The sequence below is a fragment of the Gigantopelta aegis genome, chromosome 12 (genome assembly GCF_016097555.1).
Source record: "Gigantopelta aegis isolate Gae_Host chromosome 12, Gae_host_genome, whole genome shotgun sequence".
NCBI classification, from domain to species: Eukaryota; Metazoa; Mollusca; class Gastropoda; order Neomphalida; family Peltospiridae; genus Gigantopelta; species Gigantopelta aegis.
In genome coordinates this window covers 19,699,795-19,725,653 of record NC_054710.1, presented here as the reverse complement: position 1 = coordinate 19,725,653, position 25,859 = coordinate 19,699,795, and the positions used below count along the sequence as shown (strand labels likewise).

The 25,859-nt window shown below is 37.8% G+C and overlaps 1 protein-coding gene across 1 annotated transcript; it reads right to left on the bottom strand.

The window, feature by feature from the left end:
• Positions 1-6,678: 6,678 nt before the first annotated feature.
• Positions 6,679-25,626, bottom strand: LOC121386654 (coiled-coil domain-containing protein 153-like). Its single transcript, XM_041517633.1, has 6 exons — positions 25,473-25,626; positions 20,861-20,932; positions 16,272-16,391; positions 13,585-13,677; positions 9,929-10,059; positions 6,679-6,956 (listed from the first exon to the last, which is right to left on the bottom strand). The coding sequence occupies exons 1-6, from the start codon at positions 25,525-25,527 to the stop codon at positions 6,828-6,830; spliced, it is 600 nt and encodes a 199-aa protein (XP_041373567.1). The 5' UTR covers positions 25,528-25,626; the 3' UTR covers positions 6,679-6,827.
• Positions 25,627-25,859: the final 233 nt, after the last annotated feature.

The following is a 25,859-nucleotide window of genomic DNA, read 5'->3' as shown; positions in this document are numbered from 1 at the left end:
GGCCATATATACTATGCAACAACGGGTTCCAATAGTTCATGAGGAATTCAGTTTGCTGTACTGTAAACAACATGACCATGGACCAAGCAAACAAAGGTATGCGATGATTGCAATTACAGAAAACACTTCCACTTACAGCTGATGTAAAAGTTGCTCAAACTAATCTAATCTGAAACCACACTTTGAACCCTCCAAACCCACCAACAACCACGCTCCCAAAAACATCGACACAACACCATGACCGGGTAAGCTTGGTTCTACTCGGCTATACAAGCGAGTCCGGTATCAGACATCACATTCAAAGCAAAGAATTCACATCAGTTTAAAACCATGAAACGCGACCAAATTATTCGGCAGAATGTACATTTCTTGTCAATCCAGAAATAGTGACATGAAACACATTTTCAGATATAAAAAACAGGGATCACCCCTGCACTTTTAACATGGGAGAACTAAGGCAATGCAAAAGGTCGGATCTCATTGGATGTTTTAATTTGGCTACAACTTCTGATTATGATGTGCCGAAATTAGATGCAAAACGTTTAGGATGGTTCTGCCATAGTCAATAATAGCAGCAGCCTGAAGAGTTCAATGAGGCAGAAACGAAATTAGGGGACTACTTCAAAGTATAAAAATTGGCAGTTTCCTCCAGTGGATGAATATAAGATTGAGTGGTATCAGTACTAGTTGCAATATCAGTACTAGTACCAATACATTTCAATGCTTTCCACCGAAGGGAAGATTTACAGCACACACGATGTCAGTTTGTGTTCATATGAGTGTACCATGTGACTTAACCTGGCTCCATGTGACCATGAAGAAGCTAACGGAGACTACGGTTACATATTCTCCATTGTGTACATAATAGTACTGATCAGATCGGCCGACACTTACGTTGTGGTCTCTACAACTGCCAATTTCCATACTTTAGCTCTTGATGGACCACGGATTGCCTATGACATGAAGAGAAACTATAGCATAATACCTCTGCAGCCAGCATAGGATAACAAAAGGCAAAGGGACTTCACATTTTCCATTCATATTTGTCAGTGGGTGTGACACATCATTGTCGTTCAGAAGTCAGCTTGGACCCTTTATTCAGCTTTTCCTGAAATGGGTTTGTCTGTCCTAAATGTCTTCTTGCATTACAGATGAGAGCATGTATCAGCTTCAAAGGTTCGATATACTTCTTTTTGGCAGGACAAACAAAAAAAACCCTCAGATGGACCAGGCAAAAAAAGTACTCTTTGTCAAAGTGAGGCAGCTAGATAATTTATCTCAAACGAAAGGTGCCCTTAACAAAAATACTAAGACGGCTGCATACCAAGCCGGACTTACTTGGAACCAATCACTGGCAGCTACACAACAGCTACCAAACCCGTGTGGGAGTAGTCCAAGGACTCTAATGATCAACTGATTCCTGTCTAGACACCATTTCCAGTGGCACCCAGATCATGTATGGGTCTGATTAGATATGACTGCAAGAAGACATGCACACCTTTCAAATATTTTACAGCATTGCTTCCATGCACTAAACTATGTACTGTGCAGGAATGTATTACCATACAGACTGACTATATATGGGATAATGTGCAACGAATTTGGGTTTTCACAATTTTTCTATCTAATGGTTCCCATATTTGATTTTAAAGACATCTGTCGGGACCCAATGAAACTGGTTAAAATGTTCAGGCAGTGTTACGATAAGTCCACCACTGCTGGCCACTTAATATAAACAATATCCAAGACAGTTCCCTTTTGCAAAGAATATGCAATTTGATACTTTGTCTGCTTGTTTCATGACAATCTAAGTGAAATAATGTTCTTAATTATTAGAGGAGTAGAAAAAAGTTTGTTTTGTTTAACGGCACAACTAGAACACATTGATTTATTAAACATTGGCTATTGGAAGGAAGAAGAAGGAAGGAAATGTTTTATTTAACGACGCACTCAACACATTTTATTTACGGTTATATGGCGTCGGACATATGGTTAAGGACCACACATATATTGAGAGAGGAAACCCGCTGTCGCCACTTCATGGGCTACTCTTTTCGATTAGCAGCAAGGGATCTTTTATATGCACCACCCCACAGACAGGATAACACATACGATGGCCTTTGATATACCAGTCGTGGTGCACTGGCTGTAGCGAGAAATCATTTGGCTTTTTGGATGTCAAACATTTGGTAATTTTGACATATAATCTGAGAGGAAACCCAATACATTTTTCTATTCGTAACAAGGCATCTTTTATATACACCATCCCACAGACAGGATAGCACATACCACTGCCAAGATATACCAGTCGTGGTGCAGTGACTAGAACAAGATATAGCCCAATGGCCCCACCGAAGGATAGAAATAACTGCTGTAGCTTATCATGTTATAAAACAGAAACAGTACTGTTTGGCTTTTCTAATAGTGATTTTTAATTTGTGAATTTTAAAATAGAAATTTAACATTGGAAATTAAAAAGTCTATCTTCTCCTAAAGTTTTGATCGGATAGTTCTGAAACTTGGTACTTGGATTCTTTGAGGCAGTCTTCACAAACTAATAGAGATATATTTTGGAAAGTTTGAATTTGTGAATTGTTAAATTAACATTTTAAATAGAAAAATAACATTGCAAATTTAAAGGTCAGTCTATTTTCTCATAAAGTCTTGATTAGATAGTTCAGAAACTTAGTATAAGTATTCTCATGGGCAGTCTTCAGAAACTAAAATAATTATTTTGAAATTTTTTAATTGTTATTAAATTTTAAAAAAGAAGAAGAAAAAAAAGAAATTTTACATTGAACATTTGAAAGACTTTTCTTCTAATTTTCATCGAATAGTTATGAAACTTGATACAGTGATTCTCTGGGTCAGTCTTCACAAACTCATAAAAAAAAAATATTTCTGAATTTTTAGTTATGTTTTTTTTTTAAACTCGAAATAAAACTTTAATATTAATTAATTATCTATTGACAAAATTGAAAATTATATAGTGAAGCTCTATAGGTCGATTGACCTCTTGTTATTAATAAATACAAATTATTTAATGAATTAGGTTATACTATGTTGTACAGTACATCACAAGGGTAAAATAATTAACTGCATAAAAGTAATAATAATTACTGTACAATATTTAGATTTTATTGTGTCAGAAACGTTTAGTGACATAAGTTTTAATTCGCAACAACGCCCAAATATCTTTATTTTACATAAAATTATTTTTACAAGATACAAAAAGTAGTAATTTCTCTTGAATTATATTTTATAATTGTTAAATATACATGTAGATTAAACGTCTGTCAAGTACTACATGTATGTATTTTATCATTGTTAACTATACGTGTAGATTAAACGTCTGTCAAGTATTATATGTATGTATTTTATGGGTTTTTTACAGTAACTAGTGTGATTTCACTAGTCGGCTTAATCATTCGAAAAACAACAAACAAAACCAAACGTTAATTTATCATGTACATGTGCTACATGTATTATGTACAACATCATAACCTAATTCATTAAATCATTTGTATTTAATAATAAAACGTACTGTTTCTGTTATATGATAATTAACAGCAGTTATTTCTAACCCCCCCCCCCCCCCCCCCCCGTGGTAAAGTGCTCGACTGATGTGTGATCGCTTTAGGATACTACTTATATACTACTACTACGACTACATTTTTATATATGTTTTAATCACTACTCGCCCAAAATGTTTTGTGGTGATTTGAACAATTTAAATGACCTGCCAACAAGATAACTACTTAAATGTAAATTGTATATTAATGGTGAACGTACTTTAAAATAAAACAGACACCCTGTAGCCATTACGTAATCATTGCGATGCCTTGTTTGTGTTTTGTTTTCTTTTAGCAAAACTGCTCATTATCGAACACATACATGTAGAAAACTTCACTGCACCCTTTCTTGGTTTCCTTTATTCTTTCTTTCAATAATATTTATTTCTGTTCATATTTAAATTGCAAAAATATATTACTGTCGTGACATGTAGGCCTATGTATTACGAAGAAGGCTTAGTAAGTTATGTAACAACAAAACTGATGGAATTTAAATCTTTGCTCTTGTATTCCTTTCAAGTCATTCACATTAAGAAGTAAAGTAATAGTTTTGTACGAGGCAGGAGCTGCATTAATACCATGTTACATGCATAACAAATTCCTTAATTAACCCATTTTGACTTAGTGATGTTTAAATAGTTTTGGTGTCGGACATTGATAAAAATCAAGATGCCAACTTAACAAAATCAATGCAACATTATATCAAACGTATATGAGGGAACTTTGATTAACTAATTTTTTGTCATAACCAAGAAACATGTTTGAAATCTAGATTAGCTCATTTGATTAACCCTTTGTGTTCTATGGGCACTTTAGGTTTGGTGTCGGATGGAAATAAAATATCATACATTTCTTACGTATAATTGTTAATGAACACGTTATAGATATATATTTTAATGAACACGTTATATATATATATTTTAATGAACACGTTATAGATATATATTTTAATGAACACGTTATATATATATATTTTAATGAACACGTTATAGATATATATTTTAAAGTGCTTTCTTCACCATTATACTTCATTCAGAAATGACAGTCATACATGTTAAAGGGGCATTCCTGACTTTATAAACATGCCCCCCCCCCCCCCTTTTATTGGGTAAAATTGGATATTAATTACATTTTCTTGCTTAGAATATTAATGTTTGTACATCATGTGTTTCTGATATTCCTAAATTTTCAAGTAGCTTAAACAGAATGTTTTTTGTTTACATGTATTAAATTACTGAAAGCAAAATCTTGTTTGAGCTATTTTTGAAATATGCCCTTTTGCCTAATTCATTTATTCTTTTAACAAGAGTACCGGTGATGTACATGATAGGTCCGTCAGGAGTTTAATGGAAAACCATAGATATTAATGAATATGTTATTGGTATGATTAAATTCTAATTATGACCTGGTAATTGTATGTGACACACCACCATCCCAAGTTGTTCCTACGTGTGAGGTCTGAAGGTCCTGTATGCATTTGTATGCAGGATATAGTCCGGACAAGAAAACGTTAACAGACGGGTGGACGTATGGACGTCACAACGTCATACAATAATACGATCCATCATAGACGAGCGTATAAAAAGCAATAAAATACGTTTTAATTAAGTAACTGTTGACAAATAAAGCTTATGTTTTTTCATTTAACTTCCATTAAATAACGTTTATGGTTATGGGTATGGCATGGCCATAGCAAACATAAAATAAATGCTGTGGGAGATACATATTTTGGGACATATGAATAGAGGGTCTTGTTAGGGTATATAAAAATGATAATTTTAATAGTGTGGCATAACTGAGACACAGGAATAGAGGGCTTTGTTGGGATATAAAACAATGGCAATTTTAGTGGCATAATTGAAGTATATAAAGAAGACTATTTAATGGGCAGGCACGTATGCAGGAATTTTTAGCAGAGAGTGTTCTAGACTGGTGCGAGCGTGGTTTATAGGGGCATCAAGTCTCGCTCCTCCTGGAAAACATTTAAAAAACCAAAAAAACCAACAACAAACATTTGAGCTGGGACGAGTTCCAACCCCCGAAACACATCCCCTGCGCACACACACCTGATGGGGTGGCAGAATTAGGACACAGGAATTCTGAATAGAGGGTCCTGTTTGTAACAGGCTCCATGACATGATTAGAAAAGGGAGCAGTTACACCCACCCCCACCGTGCTAATTTTTGTACTGGTTATCGATATATTGACGTTCTAAGTATGTAACCTCCCCTGAAATGGCTGCAAAATGGTATTTCAGAGCCTCTAGACTTCAAAATGTCCTGGAAAGGGGAGGCATGCCTCCGGACCCCTAGTGTCTTAACACTTCCGCAGTGGTAGTCGTTCCAAGAATTCATCTGCCCCCATCCCCTCCCCCCCAAAAAAATCCTAGTTATGGTCTTGCTTGAGGTAAACAAAAAGAGCAAAATGTCCGGGGGGGGGGGGGGGGGGCATGCCTCCGGACCCTCTAGTGTCTTACGCCTTCCATGCTAGTCGTTCCAAGAATTCATCTGCCCCCACCCCCACAAAAAATTCCTAGCTACGGTCCTGGTTGAGGTAAACAAAAATGGCAATTAAAATTTTTCTGACCTTACCACCCACTAAGTCTGCCCATGTAAGTTGTTCACGGCTATAATATGAAAGTGAGATTGACACGCCAATATTAAGGTCAAGCAAAGAATTAAGCTTTAAACATCAAACAAAAATACATGTAATACTTTATATATTGGACATAAAATTAGTTTATTTCATGGTTGTTTTGTTTTCTTTCAATCATTGTACCACTGCCATGGTAACAAAAATGGCATATGAAAACAGATATAACTGACCCTGCCCCCTCCACACATTATCTAACAAAGTGTTACTAGTAAATACTTCCATAACAGAATTTAGCAGACTCAGTGATTGGATGTGATCATCTTCAGATGAAGGAGACAAAAACCTAACCAAAAAATGCAGTCCATTATCTACACCCTTCCCCACTAATAAAAAGAAACATAAAGAAAAAGAAACTCTCAGCTACTGGATATGTTTGTAACAGACTCCATGGCATGATTAGATGGTTTATAACAGATTCCATGATTGGATGCTTTTGAAACAGACTCAGTGATTTGGTGTTTTAGTAGCATTTACTGAATGGGTGTTTCTTTTTACAACAAATTCATTGATTAGGTGTTATTGTTCTTCTATCAGGTTTCTTCTTTCACTTACATACTGAATGTGTTTAGGATTTTTTTTTTTTTTTTTTTTTTTAAACATTCAGATATATAAAGGGTTGAGGCCAAACTCAAGCAGGATGTGTTTATTTTTCGCCTGAATCATTGTTGATTGGTCTCCCCAAGAGATCCGTGCTTTGTCTATTTTATCCCCAAGTGAGCCGAGTGCTTCCTGGAATGAAAGAAATATAAAGGCATTATTAAAATACACTAAAAAGTTAAAGTTAAAAGGTTTTTTTGTTTAACGACACAACTAGAGCACATTTATTAATTATACATGGGCTCTTGGATATCAAACATTTGGTATTTCTGACTCATAGTCATCAGAGCAAACCAGCAATATTTTTTTTAATGCATCAAGGGATCTTTTATATGCACTTTCAAACAGACAGGAAAGCACATACCACAGCCTTCGACTAGTTGTGGTGCACTGATTGGATCTAGAGAAAAAAAATCCAATCAGGGTTTGCGCAAGAAAAAACTATTTTGGTACGTAATTGTGAGTTTATGACTGGAGCTGCCCCTGAAAAAAATGGATTTGTAGATGTCTGGAGAAGCGATTTCCCAGCATTTGGCGTCTGAAATCCAGGCCAGCTCATGGTGATATTTTTCATGTTTCATAGGAGAATGAATGACGAATGTAACAGTCAGCAGGAAATTTGTAAACTTGCCTTCATATTTTTGAATTAATTGTCCGATTATTCATGCATTTTATAGAAATTTAGTTTCAAGTTGAATATTAATATATACTTATTGATTTGTTGACATTATGTGATGGCCAATGTCAGAATAACATTTATCAAACATACGTCAATGGAGGAAAAACATCGTGAGCTAGCGGTGTTTTTTTTTTTTTTTTTTTTTTTTAAAGCAAATAGCCCCTCGGGCTACTGGTTTTGCATTTGCCACTAACCCTATGTTAAAAAGCACTAGCCCCTGGCATCGGGCTAGCGGATTTTTTTAACTCTGAGGATAGCACATACCACAGCCTTTAATATACCAGTGACTCATGGTGCACTGGCTGGAATGAGAAATAGCCCAATAGGCCCACTTACGAGGATCGATCCCAAACCGACTGTGCTTCAAAAAAATAAACTCTAGAGAAATGTGAAATAAAATAAATGTAAACAATTAAAAATGTTTAGGGACCATTCAAGTATTACATAACACTATTTTTAGGCACCCTCCCTCCCCCTGTAATGCTCCGTAACACTAGACAAGGGCTCACGATGACTCGGAAGCTCGAGTCAAATACACGTCAATTAAAATCATAAATTTGACACACAGTAGGCAAGGAGACGAGTCTTGCTGATGCATCAAAATAAAACTACATTTATTTAAGTTGTCCTGAAAAAATGCTTGCATATCATGGTGAAAAACTATTAAATGCAACAAAACTTAGATTTTCTATCATGTGAAGGAATAGACATGTAGTTTCTGAAATTATTTACCAACATGTTATGAAAGTACGAAAATATGCAACAGTCGGAAATTCTCGATGGATATTTCAATAAGATTTGATTTCATGTTTATTAAATTAAATACAAATTCATAATAATGTACATAATGTAAAAATCAAATACAAATGACCCTTAAAAAGGAGTAAACATAAACCAATGATTCTCAATTTTCTATAATTGACACCTGACAAATTGACTCGTAACAGTTAAGTCACCGAACCCCAGATTGAATTTCCCATGGAAATCCCTGCTAGAACATACATTTCCAAAATATTACATAACATTTACAGACCCCAGCCCTTCCCATTCACAAACATGTTATGGATGTAATATAATTTTACTTTTGCGATTTGGGAAAGCGCTGATATGCATTGCAACTTAATTTATAATCTTTATTGTGTGTTTGCATCTAGTTATTACTACCTATGTTAAACATTGTCGCCGCGTCAAGAGCATTTATGAAAAAACTAAAAACTCAAATAAAAATAATAAAATAAAACTTCAGCAATAAACAAATGTGTTATATAATGTTGTTCAGTACACCCACCCACACCCGACATAATGTTGTTCAGTACACCCACCCACACCCGACATAATGTTGTTCAGTACACCCACCCACACCCGACATAATGTTGTTCAGTACACCCACCCACACCCAACATAATGTTGTTCAGTACACCCACCCACACCCAACATAATGTTGTTCAGTACACCCACCCACACCCAGTAATGCAACATAATGTTGTTCAGTACACCCACCCACACCCAGTAATGCAACATAATGTTGTTCAGTACACCCACCCACACCCGACATAATGTTGTTCAGTACACCCACCCACACCCGACATAATGTTGTTCAGTACACCCACCCACACCCAGTAATGCAACATAATGTTGTTCAGTACACCCACCCACACCCGACATAATGTTGTTCAGTACACCCACCCACACCCGACATAATGTTGTTCAGTACACCCACCCACACCCAGTAATGCAACATAATGTTGTTCAGTACACCCACCCACACCCGACATAATGTTGTTCAGTACACCCACCCACACCCGACATAATGTTGTTCAGTACACCCACCCACACCCGACATAATGTTGTTCAGTACACCCACCCACACCCGACATAATGTTGTTCAGTACACCCACCCACACCCAGTAATGCAACATAATGTTGTTCAGTACACCCACCCACACCCGACATAATGTTGTTCAGTACAACCACCCACATCATGCAATGCGACATCATGTTGTTCAGTACAACCACCCACACCCTGTAATGCGACATAATGTTGTTCAGTACAACCACCCACACCCTGTAATGCGACATAATGTTGTTCAGTACAACCACCCACACTCTGTAATGCGACATACGGTAATGTTATTCAGTACAATAACCCACACCCTGTAATGCGACATAATGTTGTTCAGTACACCCACCCACACCCTGTAATGCGACATAATGTTGTTCAGTACACCCACCCACACCCTGTAATGTGACACAATGTTGTTCAGTTGGAATGAGAAAAACCCCAATCAGTTGAATGGATCCACCACCGAGGTGGTTCGATCCTGCAATGGAAGCAGTGAGCACTCAACTGAGTGAGTAAAATTCCACCCAAAAATGTACAATTGACAAGTTAAAGTGTAACAGGAAAAAAGCAATATATACTAACTAATAATATTCGTTCATATTCCTTTTCCATGGTGTAAATATTGTGTTTCAGTTTTTCGATCTCCCGATCTTTTTCAAAATTCATCCGCTTCTTCTCTTCCACAGTGATCGTCAACTCCGCCTCCACTCTCCCTGGCAAAACAAAGGAAAGGAATGTCAGGGCTCGAATTTAACGGCGGCCATATATGGCGAATTAACTGCAATAAAACACCCTAATTGTTTGCACTGATGCCCAGAAAATTAAAGGGAGTTTCAAAGCCAAATCAGTCACAGGGTTCACAAATTCAAAGACTTTTACCTGCCATTTTCAAAGACTTTTAAAGACTTTTACACAGTGGTCAAAGACAACAGAATGTGATAAAAATACCAAATCAGTTTATTTACGTTGCTGTCCATGGACATTTTTTTATATCTTTTTTACATGCATCATGACAGATTAGACCTTGTAACTGGAAAATATCAAGTGCATGCAGCTGTAAAAGATATCATCATTGCTTTGTCTATGATTTGTGAGAATTGAAAGACTTTAAACTTTTATTACAATTCAAGGATTTTCAATTAAGACCTAAAAATATGTATTTTTTAAATTTAAAGACTTTCAAGGAATTTAAAGACTGCTAAGAACCCTAGAGTCATCACACTCGAACACAACTCCTGAAAGTTGTTTCATTATGAAAACATGAACCATTCATTTTTATTTATTTTAAATGGGTTATGTTGTGTTATATTAAGATAATTATAATTACTGAAGTTTGCCTTGGTGCCCTGCCTTCATAATGTCATAAACGAATCACCATCTGTGTAAGCCAAATTGCTCTGTCCTCTAATTCGCCAAATTCGAGGCCTGGAATTTCTACTAAACAACACATCAGCAAACTTTAACCTACATGTACATGTATGATTATTTGAAAAGGAAAGGAATTTTCTTTAAAGACATCAAAACATTTTGAACTATGGCTATTTGGTCTCTAACAAATATTTATTCATGCAGGGCCCCGTTCCATGATGTTAGTGCTAAGATCACCTTAAAGGGACATTCCTGAGTTTGCTGCAATTTTTAAGATGGTATCATGCAACTAACAAAGACTTTTTAATGATTGTAATTACATATCAAATATATTTTTCTGCATAACATATTAAACGTGTTTCTGATCGTTCTAATATTTCTACTAGGTTAAATTTCATTTTATTTCCTGAAATAATTGTTTTTCGTATGTACGAAATTATTTGATGACAAAATCCGGTTTGGGCTTATTACAAATATTAAGATGACCAGAAACACATTGAATATACAGACATTTATATTCTAAACAAGAAAATATATTTAATATGTAAGCTTAATCGTAGAAATATTTTATTAGTCAGAAACATCTTACAATGCAGCAAACTCACGAATGTCCCTTGAAGTGCATCTTAGTATACTAATGCTAAGTGCACACTGGCCCGACAAGATGGTCTAGTCGGTGATAACGCCAATTCGATCGTCTTGTCGGGTTGGTGTGCGCTAGCAGCCGACTAAATTGTCGTCACTAATCACTTGTTTTGGGCCGATTAAAATATTGAATCGGGCGTTGGACAGTCGGTTCGGTGTGCGCTGAGAAAAGACTCGATTGTCGGCTGTATTCTTAGTCTGTAGCATTTTAGTCCGACGCGATCGTCGGCGCTATGCTCACCAATCACTGCACATCATCTGATCATGTGATATCAGTCATGATGGCGGCCTGGTTCAATTCCGAATAGCTGCTCTGTATAGTTTGTGTCAGTCTTCTCTATTATTGGGGAGATAGAATTTGCTAAGCATTCAAAAATGTCAGGGGGCATTCTAAAAATGTTAGTATACGCTGGGATCTCATGGTCTTTTAACCCAGGTATTAGAGTCTTATAATATTTATGCTCTTTCTTCCCTCATTAAAATGCGTGGCCACACCCACACTTTCCTTTTCGACTGTTGTCGACGACGCCGCCTCTGTACCACCAGCATAGCAACAAGTGAACTATGAAGCAGAAGCAGCTTTCTCGCAATTCGTGCCATTTTAAACAACACAAAAGTATTTCCACCCCAATTTTATTAAGCTTCAACAATCGCGTTGGCTTGATGTGCGCTGAAAAAACGTTCCGCCAACTAGCGCCGATTTTTTCCGAGTTGGCGTTATCAGGCCGGGCCGGGCCGGTGGGCACTTAGCATAAGATTGCTTCCTGGAACTTCTAGTTGAATGATAGTGAGTATGAAGTTGAGTGATACTGAATATAGGCCTATAGATGAGTGGAGGAAGGAAATTTTTTATTTAACGACGATATTGAATACAAAGCTGAATGATAGTGAGTATGAAGTTGAGTGATACTGAATATAGGCCTATAGATGAGTGGAGGAAGGAAATGTTTTATTTAACGACGATATTGAGTACAAAGCTGAATGATATTTAGTACAAAGCTGAATGATATTGAGTACAATTTGAGTGACATTCAGTATACATTTGAGTGACATTCAGTATAAACTCGAAACTCAGTAACAAATTAAATGATACTGAGTAAAAAAACAAACATTGAGTAATATTGAGTATAAAGATAAGTGATATTGAGCGTAAATTAACTTGAGTGATATTTGATATAAAGTTGAATGAAAGTGAGTATAGACTTGAGTACTATTGAGTATAAATATGATTCATAATCTACTGTAGGTGGATATGTTGAATACAGAGGCTATTCTGGACATATTACCTGTGATGGTGCACATACAAGTTAATTATAAAGGTGTTGTTTTGTTTTATGACACTGCTATACTCTAGCTAGAGCACACTGATTTATTCATCATAGCCTATTGGATGTCAAACATTGGGTAAGTTTTATATATATAGTCTTAGAAAGGAAACACGCTATATTTTTCCATTAATAGCAAGGGATCTTTTAAATGCACTACCGGATTCTCTGGTGTCGTGGTTAAGCCATTGGACACAAGGCTGGTAGGTACAGGGTTCAGAGCTCGATACTGGCTCCAACCCATAGCAAGTTTTAATGACTTAATGGGTAGGTGTAAGACCACTACACCCTGTTTTCTCTCACTAACCACTAACAACTAACCCACTGTCCTGGACAGACAGCCCAGATAGCTGACATATGTGCCCAGGACAGTGTGCTTGAACCTTAATTGGATATAAGCACGGAAATAAGTTAAAATGAATGAATGATTAAAATAAAATTTAAAACAAAAAGTTATTTGTTTTCCGTAACAACACCACTAGAGCACATTGATTTATTAATCATTGGCTATTGGATGTACATCAAACATTTGGTAATTTCAACTTGTACAGCCATGTCCGGTGACTCGGCGCACTTGGTATTTTGCTTAAGTATGCTTAGCTTAAAGTTCACTTCCTTTTTTGAATAGTTAATCAAGTATCAACATATATATTGTTAAAGGTGCAGTTAGATATAAGCACGAAAAATAAGTTGAAATGAAATGAAATAAATGCACTATCCCCCAGACAGGATAGCACATACCACAGTCTTTGATACATGCATATTAGTTGTGGTGCACTGGCTGATACAAGAAACAGCCCAATGGGCCAACCAACAAGGATCAATCCTAGATCAGCTGCGCATCAAGCGAGTGCATGTGCATCTACAATGACCAACAAACAGACAAACAGACAGACTCACGGAGTTGCTGTGTGGTTCTCTGCAGCTCAGACTCAAGTGTGTGGATTTTCAGGCCCATGTCCGTCTGCATTGTCTTGTACTGACGTGTCATATCTGAAAATAAACACAGGCTAAACTATTAAAATACCAAGGTAGGTGGGTCAGTGTGTGTCAGTGTGTGTTAGTGTGTGTGTGTGTCAGTGTGTGTGAGTGAGTGTGTGTGTGTCAAGTGTGTGTGTCAGTGTGTGTGTCAAGTGTGTGTGTGTGTGTCAGTGTGAGTGTGTGTGTGTCAGTGTGAGTGTGTGTGTGTCAGTGTGTCTGTGTGTGTGTCAGTGTGAGTGTGTGTCAAGTGTGTGTGTGTCAGTGTGTGTCTGTGTGTCAGTGTGAGTGTGTGTGTGTCAAGTGTGTGTGTGAGTGTGTGTGTGTGTCAGTGTGAGTGTGTGTGTGTGTGTCAGTGTGTGTGTGTCAGTGTGTGTGTCAGTGTGAGTGTGTGTGTGTGTCAAGTGTGTGTGTGTCAGTGTGTGTGTGTCAAGTGTGTGTGTGTGTGTGTCAGTGTGAGTGTGTATCAGTGTGTCTGTGTGTGTGTCAGTGTGTGTCTGTGTGTCAGTGTGAGTGTGTGTGTATGTGTCAAGTGTGTGTGTGTCAGTGTGAGTGTCAAGTGTGTGTGTGTGTGTGTGTGTGTGTGTCTGTGTGTCAGTGTGTGTGTGTGTCAGTGTGTGTGTGTGTCTGTCAGTGTGTGTGTGTGTGTGTGTGTCTGTGTGTGTGTCAGTGTGTGTGTGTGTCAGTGTGAGTGTGTGTGTGTCAAGTGTGTGTGTGTGTCAGTGTGCGTGTGTGTGTGTGACTGTGTGTGTGTGTCAGTGTGTGTGTGTGTGTGTGTGTGTGTGTGTGTGTGTGTGTGTGTGTGTGTGTGTGCCAGTGTTTCTGCAAGAAAGAAATTTTTGGGCATGGCGCTATATATGGAATTGAATGCAACCACAGTCAATGGGGTATTGGTGCCTCCCCCAAAAAGAAAATAGGTTATGTTTAGGGTTAGGGTTAAGACAATTATACATTAATGATTTTGTCAAACGGTTAACTTAAAAAAAAAAAAATCAACAAACATATTTGGATATGGTGCCAATGGCGCTTGTCTGGAATTTCCCCAGATTTATTTTATTTTTCCCATGACATTAATATTTATTTTACAGATCTGAGTTTGCCTCTGCGTTTTTTCCTCTCTGGCTGTCTGTCTGTGTGTGTGTGTGTGTGTCTGTGTGTCTGTCTGTGTGTGTGTGTGTCTGTCTGTGTGTCTGTCTGTGTGTGTGTGTCTGTGTGTGTGTCTGTCTGTGTGTGCGTGTGTGTGTGTCTGTCTGTGTGTCTGTCTGTGTGTGTGTGTGTGTCTGTCTGTGTGTGTGTGTGTGTGTGTGTGTGTGTGTGTGTGTCTGTCTGTGTGTGTCTGTCTGTGTGTGTGTGTGTGTGTGTGTATGTATGTGTGTGTGCATATGTGTGTGTATGTGTGTGTATGTGTGAGTGTCTGTCTGTCTCTGTGAAAGGCAGGAATATTAGCCCAGTGGTAAACTACTCAAATGATGAGTGCATGGTTTAGGATTCAACCCAGTTGGTGGGCCCATTAATTGTAGGAACTGGGAAGGGGGTGCATAGGCAGCGGGAAGGCTGCTGCCCCCTTCCCAACTTCAGATATCATCTCTACGGGCCTGATATATATGTGACATACAGGTATATATGTACATGACATACAGAAATATATGAGTATAATAATTATTATGTGTGACAATGAGTAGAATAATCATGTGACATGCCGGGTGACATACAGGAATATGTACGTGACAGGAGTATAATATTAATTATGTGTGACAATGAGTAGCATAATCATGACAGCAGTATAATTATGTGTGACAAATTAAGAGTAGAATAATCATGTTTTCATATTTGGGGGGGGGGGGGGGGGGGAGGACCCACACTATGTATATACTGTGTATGTAGGTAGTTTAAAGGAGTATTTTCCCTGTGTCACAGATTGTGTGACGTGCCTGGTGAAACACAATAATGTAAGGAAGGAAGGAACTCTATTTAGTTGCCCATATCCAATAAAGGTTCAGGCATGCCTACCACGGATCCAGCCTCTGACAAAGCCAGTGGGTGGTTCCGGGGCAGGAAAATAATATAAAACAATCGGAGTATTTTGCCTGACTATCTAGATAATTTTTGTCCGAATTTGAGGTTTTGCATAAAGCTGTGACACTAACCCGCATTGATGGCTTTCTGCCCCCTGTCTCGTAGGCTTATGTATAAAGCTGTGACACTAACCCGCATTGATGGCTTTCTGTCCCCCCCCCCCCCACCCCCGTCTCATAGGCTTATGTATAAAGCCGTGACATTAACCCACATTGATGGTTTTCTGCCCCACGTCTTATAGGCTTATGTATAAAGCCGTGACATTAACCCACATTGATGGTTTTCTGCCCCCGTCTCATAGGCTTATGTATAAAGCTGTGACAATAACCCGCATTGATGGCTTTCTGTCACCTGTCTCGTAGGCTTATGTATAAAGCTGTGACACTAACTCACATTGATGGCTTTCTGTCCCCCCCCCCCCCCCCCCGTCTCATATGCTTATGTATAAAGCCGTGACACTAACGCGCATTGATGGCTTTCTGCCCCCCCCCCCCCCCATCTCATATGTTTATGTATAAAGCCATGACACTAACCCGCATTGATGGCTTTCTGGTCATCCTGCTGGTCTCTCATTTCCAGCTCCACGTCCGACATCCGTTTCTTCCACTCCGTGCTGTGCATGTTCGCCTTTCTTGACAGCTGTTTACGTGTTGCTGAAATCACAATATGCACATTACAACAAGGTACCACACTACCACTCTAACCACCATCCTAACCCTGGTCTTTCTCGACAGATGTTTATGTGTCGCTGAAATCACAATGTACATGTATGTATGTTACATGGCTCTAACCACCATCCTAACCCTGTCTTTTCTCGACAGCTGTTTACATACCGCTGAAATCACAATGTACATGTATGTATGTTACATGGCTCTAACCACCATCCTAACCCTGTCTTTTCTCGACAGCTGTTTACATACCGCTGAAATCACAATGTACATGTATGTATGTTACATGGCTCTAACCACCATCCTAACCCTGTCTTTTCTCGACAGCTGTTTACATACCGCTGAAATCACAATGTACATGTATGTATGTTACATGGCTCTAACCACCATCCTAACCCTGTCTTTTCTCGACAGCTGTTTACATACCGCTAAAATCACAATGTACATGTATGTATGTTACATGGCTCTAACCACCATCCTAACCCTGTCCTTTCTCGACAGCTGTTTACATACCACTGAAATCACAATGTACATGTATGTATGTTACATGGCTCTAACCACCATCCTAACCCTGTCCTTTCTCGACAGCTGTTTACATACCGCTGAAATCACAATGTGTGTACTGGTATGTTACAATAGTGTACCACACCACCACTCAACCACCATCCTAACACTTGCCTTTCTTGATAGCTGTTTCCGTACTGCTGAAATCACAATGTGTGTACGTTATGACGAAGTTACGCAACTCTAACCACCATCCTAACCCTGTCCTCTCTCTCTCTCTGTCTTGTCTTGTCTTGTCTTGTCTTGTCTTGTCTCTCTCTCTCTCTCTTAACGTTATTTGCATGTGCTGGATCACCCGTATCATGAATCCAATGCAAACACGCTCAATGAAATGCTCTAAAAGCCGACATACCTGGATTTAATCGCATAAATTGAATTTGAGTGGTGGGAGACAACAGAATCAATTTTTCCAAATGCCGCGACTGACACAAGTCCAGCGAGGGATGGCCATCGGGATGTTGCAAGCTGGACAGACTCGTACTGCTGTAGCCAACCAATTGGGATGCCATTATTTGACAGTCGCACGACTTTCCCAACGTCACCAAAACACTGGATCTGTGAACGATCGACCACGCACCGGCCGCCCGAGGGTGACAACCGCAGCCCAAGACCGGTACATCCGGGTTACCCACCTTAGGAATCGGATGATGCCAGCAACCGTTCAGCAGGTGCATGACCCACGTGATCCAGTGTCCGCTGATACCGTCCACCGCCATCTGAGGGCAGCAGGACTCCGTAACTGCCGTCCCTATGTGGGACCAATATGTGGGCGCAACAACACCAACAATGGTGACGTGTCCAGTGGCAACAAGTTTTGTTTACGGATGAGAGTCATTACAACCTTTCCAACGCTGATGGCCAAATCTGAGTATGGCGACGTCAACATGAACGTTACTCCGACTGCTGCTTTCTGCAGGCCGACCGATGGAGCTGTGGTAGTCTGATGGTGTGGGGTGGGTTTACATTCAACCACAGGACACAACTTCATGTCTTCAGACAACGAGTTAATGCTGCCATGTACCAAAATGATGTCATCAACAACCACGTCGTTCCCTTCTTTGCTGCCCACCCAGGTGTGCGCTTGCTGCAGCAAGACAATGCCAGGCCTCACAAGAGTGCGCGAGTGTGAATAATTTTTACATGCTCATATACCACTAGAGTTTCGAGCATGTCCGTCCCGGGGCCTGTCTCTGGATAGCCAGGGGCGTGTCCCGGGACAGAAAAAAATTAAGGGGACAATTTTGAAATTTACATCCAAAAATCAAATAGTGGGCCTTTAAAATGTTGATGCGCATCTCTAATATAATTAATAAAGAAAATTTGACTCATTAAATTTGGTCACTAGATTAGATCGGGTGGTCAAAAAGAAATTAGATAAGATTGGTGGCCCGACTTGGGATGGAGGGGGGGTGGGTTGAGTTGAAAATGGGCAGAATTTTGAAATGAGCAATATTAGTAAAAAAAAAATTAATAGAATTTAAAAAAAAAGAAAAAAAGAGAAGTTACAAGCCAAAAATAAGAATTGACTGCTCGGTCAAATATTTATATAATTTGGAGCATTTTAGAAGGACAGTCCAAAAATAAATAAGAGAAAGAAGAGAGGATCGGACTATTTAATAATATAAAAAAAATAAAAAAATTTGACATAAACTTTTGAACGAAGGTCTAAAAGTTTAAAGTCCAATCTATATGTCCATGTGAGTGGCCTCGTTAAGGCCGTTAGGGTGCACAGCTTGTAGGGACGAGATGGGTTGCATCCCGTTACGAAAACCCCTAGATTGACAGTCAATAGACGTTGAAGGTGTAGTGCTGTGCTGAAATACAGATCTTGAGAAGCCGGATCCGTCTGAACGAGAGAGAGAATCAGACTAGGGTATAGTCCAGTCGTCATGGGTTGGTATAGTGGTGCGGACGGGCCCGACTCCGGAGTATACGAGATGGTATCACAATAAAACAAAGTAAAGTCTAGAAAAGAGTAGTAGCTAGGGGCCGGATCCCACTGCCTATTTCTTCTTAGAGTGGGGCGGTCAATCTTCCAGTGCTGCTAGGACAGGAATGAAAAAAGTCAGCATAGTCAGACGGAGAAATGACGTGGAGGCAAGGAATCTCGCTAAAAAAGAATTCAACCTGGTGGTGCAGACTGTCAAAACGAGGAGTGTTCCAGCATTCAATCAGTTCCAATGGCCGCATACATCCCAGTAGAAAACTTCACTTCGCTGACAAAAACAACAAAAGTGAAGGATCCCCAAGTCGAGCCGCGAAAACATGTGCAGTGTGCACAAACACGTCTTACCGCACCGAGCCAGGCCATGGCAACACAGGCATTGCTGGCTCAGCACAACATCCCAACGTTGCCGTGACCGGCCTTATCACCAGACATGGCACCTATCGAACACATCTGGGATGAAATCGGACGCCTCCTGCAGGCTCACGGGCATCCTCAGAATGTCCAGGCGCTGGAGGCAGCATTGGTGCACGAATGGAACACACTCCCTCAGGCATTCTTCCAACGGCTTGTGAACTCAATGAGGAGATGTTGTACTGCCTGTTTGAATGCCCGGGGTGATCACACACGATACTGACATTTTCCATCAAAGTAAAGTTCCATTGTAATTCTCTGATCATAATTAAAAAACAAACAGGCACTCAATAACTTCCGTGAAGCACAGTTACTGGTGGTGTAATTCGATTGGTTCTCAGCATCCTCACTGAACAGTAGACGTCTTCCCATTGGCTGTACATAATGTCATCTGTATGTATGGTCCCTCTATTGAGTCTCGAGAAACAAAACAAATGAGGTGTTATGTTAAGTGTCTGATTGTTTCTAGCCAGACATGATTGGTAAATAAACATGAACTGCTGAAAGGCAGCGGTCATTAAAGATGCCCCATGTTAGGATTATTTAATGACTCATGATCTTATTCAGCTGGAATCAACGGTCAGACTCCACTGAAGGATTAGCGCTGACATGAAACAAACAAATGAGTTAAACATGCCACATATGGGTAATAAACATCATTTAAACAAAATATCTTCTGCAAGTCAATGTCAATGTTTGCGAAATGTATTAATGAATACGTTTGCATGCAAAATGCCATCGAAAAATCGTACTGCTTTAACGTTAGAACAGAGAATCGACGTTAGTAACAAATCTGAGAAAGGCAATTTATGTGCGCGAAAGATCGCCGATCATTGGTGTAGGACGTTCTCGGATTAATTCTATTTTAAAAAGGAAAGCTGGTGTTCTGGCCGATATATATATATATATATATATATATATCGTTAAAAAGTGTATGTTTTTCTCTATATATATTATCTTCCTACTTCCATTACTTACCAAGTTATTGCAATTTTAGTCATTTCATCATGTGGTGGCAGCCATATTTAATTATTGGATTTTAAAAATAGTCACTGGGGATATTTTTGCACATGTACCTTCTGGATATATGGTTCCTATACCCATAGAATTAAATAAACTTAGAAAAAAGTCTCAACTCACTTTCCACCCTACAACCCAAATTGCAGATTTTCCTACAGACTATAAATTGAATTAAGACTAATGTGTATATATATATATACATACATAATATATATATATATATATATATATATATATATATATATATATATATATACATACATACATACATACATACATACATACATACATACATATATATATATATATATTGTTTGAAACAAAAAGGGTGGGTTGGTGTACCAACAATCAAGATAATGGAGAAAACAGTGTTTTGATCTTTCAACACATCAATCTCGTGCATCGATCTCTTGACTGAAACCTAACACATGTATTTAATGATAAAAACAGGGTGTGGGTGGATATAGTATTAATGAGGATGATGTTAATAGTGTTAATTTAAATTAATTACCGAGATGATCTTTCAGGGCTTCAATCTCATCCATTGTTCTCTTGTATTTATCTTCCAGCTGAAGTTGGGCATCTGTACAAACAAACAAACAAAAATATAATATAATTATATACAATATTTATTTGCTCCGCAAGATCCAAGCCAAGTATTCCAAATCAGACCATTTGTTTCAATATAACACACTATAAGGTAAATTAATTTTTACACTGGTCATGTTGTCAGTGCTGGATTTATAAGTGGGCAAAGGGGGCAATTGCCCCGGGTCTCCCTGCCAGAGGAGCCCCCCCAGACTAAGGATTTCTTTTGTTTAATTTTTTTTATTTGTCATGTAACTTAATTTCTATGTTGAGGGTCCTCCTAACCTGAAGTGCCCCGGGCCCTCCAAGGTCTAAATCCAGCCCTGCATGTTGTTAGTATGAGGGTGTTCAACAATTAAGGACTGTCTGTTATTTTTTTAATGTTCATCAGGGCTACATAAACAAAAACAATCATCCACAAACTGTGTGAATTGGTGAATCCATTCTCACAGATGTTTGTGAATAATTTGTTTGGTTCATACCCAGATGAACAGAAATAAAACCCTCAGATAATACTTATAATTAAATTTCAAACACACTAATTAATAATAACACTAAATATTCATATTTTATTTTTGGTTCTTAAACAATAACGCTCGATCAATAAAACAAACTACCATTATAAAGTGAAGTCATCAGATATGACGTTCCCCGACGTTCATTTTATGTTCATCGAGAATTGAACAAACTTGTGCTGCTACCGGTAATGATCCAATGCATATAGTCCCTTGACAACCACATCCAATTTCACTGTAACTAATATTAATGGATTTTCGGTGAAAGAAATAAAAAGTACCTTTTGTCAAATATATTGATATCATATCAAAATTTTACCATTGGATATGTTTTATTTATTGTATACGAGGTGAAAACAAGAGTGCAAAAAATGGCTGTCGTCAACCTTTATAAATAATTTCAGTTTGGTTAATGACAGTAGTACGGTACGTAAAAAGAAAAGTAAAAGTGTTTTAGAAATAACAAAAATATACTATGTTTGTGTGCAATTTAAAAAATAACGGGTCAGAATAAGTAACTTGTATTAAATTCCATAGTATAAAAAAAGGCGTTCCCGTGGGACGGATTATACAGTTGAGTATTGTAATTTTGAGACCCTAATTAAGGTTTGACTTGATCGGAAGGGCCATACTTTGAAACAAAGAACAATAAAAATGTTACTTACCTGCATGTACATAAATATGTTAATAGTAATTATGTCAAATGAAAATAAAATTCACTGGAACACTGCTGATATAATAAACACCGTTCCAAACATACTCCCCCTAAAACAAATGGCGTCCAGTTAGAATATTGTAAAGTCGAGAGTAAACACAGTGTTACTTTCTATGATGTCACATTTAATTGAGGTTACTTAAAAGAAATGTTTTGTTTCTGGAACATTTAATTACATTTCTTTTCTATTTAAAAAAAACCCCTCCTTTTTAAAACCAACTGATGAAAAGGACAGTAAAATTCATAAAACAATGAATAATAAAACATCAAAATATCTTAAATGGTGACAACTGTGGAAAAGCTGAAAATCAGTATGGAGCATGCAATTTACTGTTGGTTGTTTTGACTATTGGACTTACAGTGAGTGTGAATGTATCGATTACCTCTCCTGATCACTCTGTCTTTGGTGCAGTACATTAAAAGCAGAATAATATTTGGCATTATAACCCTCTCAAGTAATCTGTTGGTGCTTTATTTGCTGGGATTTTTCATAAGACCCCACAACTATATTAGTACTCATTTAATTACTTTATCGTTGCCTAGCTTACAGAGTCCCTCCTAGTGTGTCACATGACCAAAAGCTGTCATTTTTGCCATCCAACCCAAACCATTTTTATCTACTTGTGTATTTTTTATAATACTAGGTTTCGTTTCCGGGGTAAAAATAGGAATTAGTGAAAACAGTTAAAAACTATATAAACAAACATTTTGTTTGGGAGCGATCAACTCTACCCAAAACCAACTCACCCCAACAGTTGGTCAACTCACCCCACACCTTTTAGTCAACTCATATCATTACCATTTTATTAATTAATAAACCAATATTTTAAGAAATAATGTGCATTAAATGTTGTTGAATATGCCCACCAGTCGGAGTCCAAAAGCCTTGCCTGAATAGGCTTGACATTTCATTGTAAGGCCGATTTTTTTTTTTTACTTGTTTCCTATTACATGCTGGAAAAATATAGGGTAGGTAGGTAGGAAAAACATTTTATTTTGGAAAATAATTTTATTTATGGATATTAAATAAAGGTGTTGACTGCCAGTATCCAAAATAACCTCTGCATATATAGAAATGCATTATGCAAAACAACAATACCATTCATCCCAGTGTTTTCCCTAGAAATGAAGTCAGGCACCGTAAAGTGATGTTTTGGGGGCATATTTTATGTGCAGTTTTAAATATAAGGGCATTTTTTTTCCATTATACAATTTTCAAAAGGACAAAAACTTTATGGCCATTTTATTTTCTATATGTATTTCATAACTTAATTAAAAAAAGGAAATATGTAGTACTATTCACGTAGGTGTGTTTAAAGGCTTCTTTTTACATGGGCAACTTATAAATTTATAAAAGGCAAGGCATTTTGATTTTGAGGGCAACATGGTGCTAACCTATCTGTGGGAGAGTACATACAAAAGACCCCTTGCTGTTTAATAATAGGCAGAAGGTTTACTCTCATACTAACACTTAACTTCTGTACTGGTCCAGGACAGACTTGGTTGAACCTTAATTGGACACCTTAATTGGACAGAAACCAGTAAATAAGTTATAACAATTTCTTTTAATGAAAACTGAAAAGAAGGGTTCTATATTTATCTGTCCAACAATAACATTAAAAAAAAAAAAATGTTGTGAATATTATCTTTCCTGGTGTATCTAAGAAATGGTAGACTTACCAATTACAGCATGAATTTTAGCGAAGTTCCCAGTGACCACTGACCACTTACAAAAAATAACGAAACGCATCGAGATCTTACTGACATATTTAATCATTTGATTTGGCAGTAAACTCCATCAGTATCGGTAAACATTCCCTCCCCTAGTTTATCAGAAGGTCACTAAATTTCTACAAGGCCAGTTTGTCGCTGGAGTAAATCATTAAATATAGTTATTATTATTATTATTATTATTAATCGGAACACCTCGTTATGCTAGATATAGAGTAAATCAGAAAAGATTGCATATATTCATGAAAACAATTTTCCGACTCTTCGCCGATATCTCACGAAAGTAACCGAACTTCAATTTGAAGGGAAGTAACTCCATCAATCAATTGTTAGAAGAAAACATTTCGTGGCTAACGGGTCGCCAATAAAACTAAATTTGCGACAGAAAAACCACCGATATACGCCCGCAAATCGGAAAACACAGTAGGGTTATCCCCTAAATGACACCAAATTAGTGCTTGTGATAGTTTTGGAATGTTTTCGTGGAAATAGTTGTCATATTAAAAAAAACATTTTTGGATATACAAAAAAGGTTTTAGGGTCGGCAGGTTCAAATTAGGGTCGGTCGGGTAACCGGAAACAAACAATATTTTATGATACACCTAATAGATTATTATTTATCCGATATTAGGATCTTCCCAATATAAAAACATTTAATAAGTAATCAAAATAGCGGAGTTTCACTGTATTAATAAATAAAATGACACCAAAGTTGTAGACATCCATTTTTAATTTTGTCACAATTATTTAAGGGCCGTAAAGTTTAGGGCGAGTTGTCAAAACACTGGGGCGAGTTGGTAGGGGGCGAGCTGACCAGCATTCTTTTGTTCTGGTTTAGTTCATCAAGATTAACGTTGACTGCAAGTCGAAGTGCAAGCACAAGTCAACTTGTGTCTTGAACTGAAAATACTCTCGATTTTACAATGTAACAATAGTATTGTCAATACTCGACCATATATGTTTATTTCATTTCAACAATTTATGTTCGACATTTTACCTAGCCCGAGTACTCTGACTGTAAGAGAGCTAGACAAACATTTGAACGTTTGAATCAATGTGCTCTAGTGGTGTCGTTACACAAAACCACCTCTTTTTTTGTGATTGTCGGGCACTTGTCGTTTTTAAACGGCCCCTGGAAGACGGAATGGCTGAGTGGGGGATCATGTGATGCAACGACACGATACTGGTCGGCAAACTTAGAATTCTGCTGTCCGGAGTTTGCCAAAGCTTAACTGAATGTGGGTGCTGTCGGGTTTCTTTCTGTAGTGTGTGTATTAGTGATTAATATCTGAATTTTTTTTTAATCAATTAACTCGAAAAGGATCGATGTAAAGGTATTTGACTTCAAACACAGGATTGTTGTGGTATTAGAGCGGAAAGCTTTGACAACTTTTTTGTTGTCGGCAATTGCCAAAAAAATACATAGCTTGGTTTCTGACTCAGTGACTGTAATGAGAGGGTATTCATGTCCAAATGTCCGTCTAGCTCTCTTACAGTGAAGTACTCGGGCTACATTTTACCATGTCAGTTGTTAACGATTGATAAACAAATCTACTACATTTGAAACTGCTCACCATCTTTCTTCTTTCCTTTCTTTTTGCCTTTTCCTTTCTTCTTTTTAGGAGGCATGATTGAAGCAAATTAGTTTCCTCAAACTACGTTGCTAATCAAGCTTCGTGGTCCCGCAGAAAACATACGAAGAATTATTTCATTGGATGAAAATCGGTCAAAACTGTAAGGGAGCTAATCATCAACAAGGTGGTTGTATTTAGACAAAAAGTTATTTCCCTTTTTTTGAAAAAAAAAGGTTCCATTGCATTAAAGCAAGTCCTATTGCCGATAATGTTAATGTTTACTAATAAAACTAATATAGTCAGCGCAGCAGCACTCTGACAATAAATCAATAAAACTGTAGCACCTCACATTTAAATCTATCTGTAAGAAAAATAATGGGGTGGAGT